This window comes from Gossypium raimondii, chromosome 3 (assembly GCF_025698545.1).
Source record: "Gossypium raimondii isolate GPD5lz chromosome 3, ASM2569854v1, whole genome shotgun sequence".
NCBI lineage: Eukaryota > Viridiplantae > Streptophyta > Magnoliopsida > Malvales > Malvaceae > Gossypium > Gossypium raimondii.
The window spans coordinates 55073482-55079172 of record NC_068567.1 but is presented as its reverse complement, the minus strand read 5'-3'; the positions used below and the strand labels follow the sequence as shown (position 1 = coordinate 55079172).

Genomic DNA, 5691 nt, shown 5'->3' with positions numbered 1-5691 from the left:
TCTTTAAGAAATTACAAATGATTAGGATAGAAAATTGAGAGGTTAAGATAGAAAAGTAAGAAAAAAAGAGTTGAAAGAATAGATTAATAAGATTGAAGGAAAAAAATGAGAAGTGCAGAAGGTATACATTGGAAAAAGATTAGACGTCGGGGATTTTTTTTTCAATAGTCATTGTCCTCCGTTTAACATATATTTTTTAAAATAAATCAACTGCTTTTGCCACGTGGCACCAGTGTTATTTACCTAAATTTCGAAAAAGACAACCTAAAACCCTAAATATTTTTTTTTTAAAAGTGGCATATATGCCTAATTTTCTCTTTTTGTCTTTTAAAAAAGGGATGGTATAATTGTATTGAAGTCCCTTCTTTTAACTAGTTGATTGTTTTCTTGACATGGTGCCACATGGCAGCTCATGATTGGGCCATGTGTCTTGACAAGTCAATGTTTAGCACCGTTAGGGGAAGGTACAAATTGAAACTATAGTTACCACATTGATATGGTATAGTGTAAATCTTGTGAATGTAATAAATTCTGCAGAAATCATGGTTTCCTTATTTTCCTTACTTTTCATAAATAAAATATTTTTTATTTATGTAATTCAATGTGTGGAGTGTCTTAATTATTTTTCATCTTATACAAAATCAACTAAAGAGCAAATGATTGGACTTTTCATACATCAACATAAAAATTAAGCTAAGCTTTCAAAGAAGACCCACATGCGGATTTGTCAAATAATGCTGGCGAAACCCATATCTTTTTATGGTTCATTCTTCAATGATTTCAAATGATAACCTTTAAACCCACTGCAAAGTAAAAAAGCGGACCCATCTTTTCATGATTCTCCAGCCAAGCAGCTGATACAAAATATTTTTTACTGTATGAGTTGATGGTAAACTCATCTTCTCCATCTCTAATTATAAAATAATAATTCATTTAAGTATGCTTCCATGATTTTTGCTGACAATAGAATTTTCTATAACTCTTGGCCTCTGCCACTTCCACTTCCACTGCCATGCCAGCTCATGTTAATTAAATCAAAATTTGCTAATATTCTTAATCTCTTCAATTAGCACAAAACTAACATTAAGTTTCAAAGGGCAAAAACCTGATTTTACATCAACCTCAATGCCTTCTTTTTCTTTTTTACCTAACCCATGGGAAACTTGCAACAATCACTGGCTAACAGCTCCACCGCATGTGTCTTCAGACAAGCAAGGTGAGTCGGATACCGAGTCAAGTGCTTGATCATGACTCGGTGACACTTCTACCCCACGAATCTCGTCAATCATCTTCACGACGTGGCTTATTTTAGGCCGTTGATCAGGTGATGCGGAAGTACAAGCCATTGCGATCTGCAATAGCCCAACCATTTCCTCCTCGATGTCCTTGTATCTCATTAGCTCTAAATCGAAAACCTCCGCCGTCCATTCTTCCCTCACCACCGACTGTACCCATCTGGGCAAGTCCAGGGGCCCACCATATCCATACACTGCTGCCCCACCATTATCCACTACAGAAGGGCACTTCCCTGTCAGTATCTCAAGTAGCAACACACCAAAGGAGTACACATCGGATTTCTGGGTGGGTTTCCGACCATCAGATGATAATTCCGGTGCACGGTAGCCGTTTGATCTTGGGGCATTGTTGGTGGGTGATGCGAAAATGGTGAGCCCGAAGTCTGACACGCGTGCATCCCCTGATTTATCAAGGAGGACATTCGTGGATTTGATGTTACCATGGGTGAGTTTAAGAGCCTTGCATGTGTAGTGAATAAAAGCCAAGCCACGAGCTGCTCCGGCTGCTACTTTGAGCCTTGTACTCCAGTCCAATGGTGTTCTCCCAGGTCCTCGGTTCCCTGTTGGGAAAGAAACAAAGGTTAATACTATTCTATATTAAAAAATTGGAATATAAAAATAAAAGGCCGGGGGGGGGGGGGAGCTTAAAGCTACAAAACAAAGGTCGTAATCCCGGAAATTTGCATGCAAGTAAAATGGATCATATATCAGGTGGGTCAATCCATATCAAGAAAGTGATGGACGAAGAACTGATGATTTTGATCAAGACACCCGGTAGGTGTTGTTACATGATCAAACGGTGTCTATCGTTTCACTTTTTGGTCATATTCGCAGGGAAAAGAAAAAGCCAAAGCCTGTCATTGGGAAAAGAACAAAAAGAAAAAGTGAAGAAGACATAATTGTCTACCAGAGGGCAACGTGAAGTTACCAAACAGGCCAAACCAGAATAAACCCGCTATTCGTCTCTAAGAGTAGACTCTAAGCTGTGCACTCTTCCTCAGGCAGCGGGATGACATTGTTAATGGATTTCAACCAAATCAAGACTTGCGTAATCAAACAGCTTAGGCCAGTACTAACGACAACTGACCCACCATACATCCACCTACAAATGTATCTGGCAGGTGGCGGTGGCTACTCCACCCACCCACCATAACGACCAGACTCATTAATTTTGCATGAATTGAGCTTTAAAACTACTAAATGTTTCCCAACTTAATACCGGAAAATGAAAGAACCGATTCATAAATAAAGGAAAAAGGCATCTGAAACGTACCATGAAGTAGCCAGAACAAGCTACCATTGGGCATGTAGTCGTAGACCAACAGCTTCTCTTCCCTGGCAAAATAGTAAGCTTTCAAGCTAACCAGATTGGGATGCCTCAACCTTCCCAGAACTTCCATTTGTTGCTCGAACTCTCTCTTCCCACCCACGTTTGCATCTTTCAATCTCTTCACGGCCAGCACATTTCCGTCATCCAATACCGCTTTATATGCCGTCCCGAACCCACCTTTCCCCAACATTTCCGCCGAAGCTCTCAACAAATCCTCCAGCTCAAACCTCCTAACCCCTTCGAAAAACACCATTCTTCCCCTCTCGAAACCTGGCTGTGCTGGATATGGACTCGAAGAATAGACGATTTTTTCTCCTTCAAGCACCTTGGAACCCTTCCCGTCTCTCATTTTTGCAACGTAGTTTCGCCAGAAGTAACAATAAAGCAAGAGAGATACCAAAGCCAGAACCAAAACATCGCCTAATATAATTGCTATTAAAGCCAGTGGGCTTATCTTGCCTGCATTATGACGACGTTGAGAGTTCGGGGTTCTGTTGGGGTTTCCACTTGCTGGTAATGAGCTTGGGGATGAAGCTATAACAGTTGGGTTTCGACCTGGCATTAACGGCGACGCTAATGCCCCGTCGGATCCGGGTTTTGTCGGGTCACTCCCAGTGCTCTTACATTTCTCCAATGGCGCTCCACAAAGAGCTGTATTTGAACCAAAGGCCGCCATTGGGAAACTCGACAAAGACTCGGGTATTTCACCAGAAAGCCTGTTAGCAGAAATGTTTAAATCCTGGAGATTCGGAAGATTTAAACCAGAAACCGGCCCTGAAAACCGGTTCTCCTCAAGCCGGAGCGTTAAAAGATGAGTCAAACGGTTGATCGTCACGGGAATCCCACCGGTAAAGTTGTTAAACGACAGATCGAGACGGTACAACCGAAACAACGAGGTAACCGAAGCTGGGAACTCACCGGTGAACTGGTTGTGAGATAAAAAGAGGAGCTTGAGAGCAGTGAGATTAGAAAGGTCGGGAACCGGACCCAAGAGATGGTTTTGCTTTAGACTAAGTACACGAAGCTGGGTGAGTGAAGCAAGGGGTTGGAAGGAGCCGGTCAGGCCGAGGTTTTCCAGTACGAGCCGAGAGATTCGGTTCCGGAAACAGGTGACTCCGCTCCAGGTGCATACGTGAGTGGTTGAGTTCCACGAAGTTAGCTTGTTGGACTTGTCAGCAGCTGATTTGAAGTCCATTAATGGCTTCAAATCAGGGTTTGGAATAGCTAAGACCAGAGAGAAGAACAAAAAGGAGAGCAAAAAATGTGGGAATAAGGAAGAAAGTTTTGCCATGATTTGCCCTGTGGAGTGGGAGCGAAAGAGATTTTCTCCCTCAAAGCTTTAGCGTGAGCTGAGGGTTATAGTAGTGCTAGGTAGAAACACAGTAGAGAGGTTAGAAGAGGGTGGGGTGTAATTAATGGGAAATATGAAGGGTTTTATTGGTATTAAGAAGTTAATTTACTGGCCTTTTTTAATTTTCTGGCTGATTGAGCTGACCCAGCTTGTAACGTGTAATAGTTACAGTATTGCGTACTGCGAGGTAAAATTATTATTAAAAAAGATAATATTGTCTTCCTCGCTTCCTCAATTAATTCTCTGTAACGCCTTATTATATTAACTGCATTAACTTCCACTCTCAATCTCAATCTCAATCTCAATCTGGTGCATTTCGGACCGCCAAGATAAGATCCAAGGCTCACGCCGTTATCCTAGAGGTGAAGCTCACCGTTGACGAGGCTTGCGTTTTCTTTTCTTTTTCAGATTTGTGTAAACAAGTTGAGCAGATGTCATCACCAATACTTTTTACTGGCTCAATTATGAAGAAATGCCGATTTTTAAAGAAATTTAATTGATTTTATGATATTTGTTTTTTAAACAAAAAATTTATTAATTACATAATGAATTAAGCATTTAAAATTTAAAAATAATATACTTATTAATTAAAAAAAAACTTGAAATAACATAAAATAAAAATACAAATGCAAGTAGCAGACAAATCATACCCAAAACTAAATGATAAAAACACTAACTTTTACCATCTAACCAAAGGAGATGATTTGTCAAAAAAGTCAAAAGGTGATTGAAAGCGCATCCTTCCAGATGCGTTTTTGCCTTTTCTCTCTAACATTGACCTATTTCAATAAATATTACAAAAATCATCCTAAATAATTAAATTTCTTTAAAAATCGACATTTTTACCAAATTTAGCCCTTTTTATTTTATTTAGTGTTAGTTTACCATTGCTCTTGTTATTGAGAGTTGCTTTTAAAAAGCTCAGTTTGAAAAAACATATATTTTTGAAAAGTATTGTAGAAAAATGATGTGAAAAGCATGATTTAGTAATATTTGGTATTATTATCAAAATTGCAATGAAAAGTTAAAATCTCCATTTTAAATATGATGTTGGAAATTAAAATGCCTAAAAGATGATAAAAGATAAAAATGTCCTTTTCGATGTCAGTTACCTTCAATGAAGCGAGTTTAATGTCAAAAACTAATTCGATGATTTGCATAAGAAACATCCCAATGAGATCTGTTGAATACCCCTGGCAAACCACTAGGATTGTAAATGAACCAAGATTGAACGAATAAACATATGTCCATGTTTGTTCTATTTTAAACTTGTTCATATTCATTTAATGTTCTTTAAAATTTTCAAAATTACATTCGTGTCTGTTTATTTAAAAATATATATGTTCATGTTCGTTCATTCAAGTTAAATGAACATATTCGCAAACATATAATTGAATATGTTCACTAATAATGTCCATGAATAATAAGCAAGCAAACAATAAATAAATAAACATACACACATATATATACATTATTTTGTAGATATAAAATAATTTTATTAATATATAATAATCAAATAATAAATGAATTTTAAACAAATTTTAAATGATTTATTAAACGAATTTAGTTGAATACAAACAAACTTGTTTATGAATACAAGTGTTGTTTATGTTTAGTTTGTTTAATAAATAGGTTTTAAAATTTTGTTCATGCTCGTTTACTTTATTTGATAAATGAATATAAATCGAACTATTCATCAAACGTTTTGTTACTCC

The 5691-nt window shown here is 37.7% G+C and overlaps 1 protein-coding gene across 1 annotated transcript; it reads right to left on the bottom strand.

The window, feature by feature from the left end:
• Nucleotides 1-811: 811 nt before the first annotated feature.
• LOC105794771 (probable leucine-rich repeat receptor-like protein kinase At1g68400) lies at nt 812-4009 on the bottom strand. The gene is made up of 2 exons (XM_012624079.2): nt 2569-4009; nt 812-1855 (listed from the first exon to the last, which is right to left on the bottom strand). The coding sequence occupies exons 1-2, from the start codon at nt 3914-3916 to the stop codon at nt 1173-1175; spliced, it is 2031 nt and encodes a 676-aa protein (XP_012479533.1). The 5' UTR covers nt 3917-4009; the 3' UTR covers nt 812-1172.
• Nucleotides 4010-5691: the final 1682 nt, after the last annotated feature.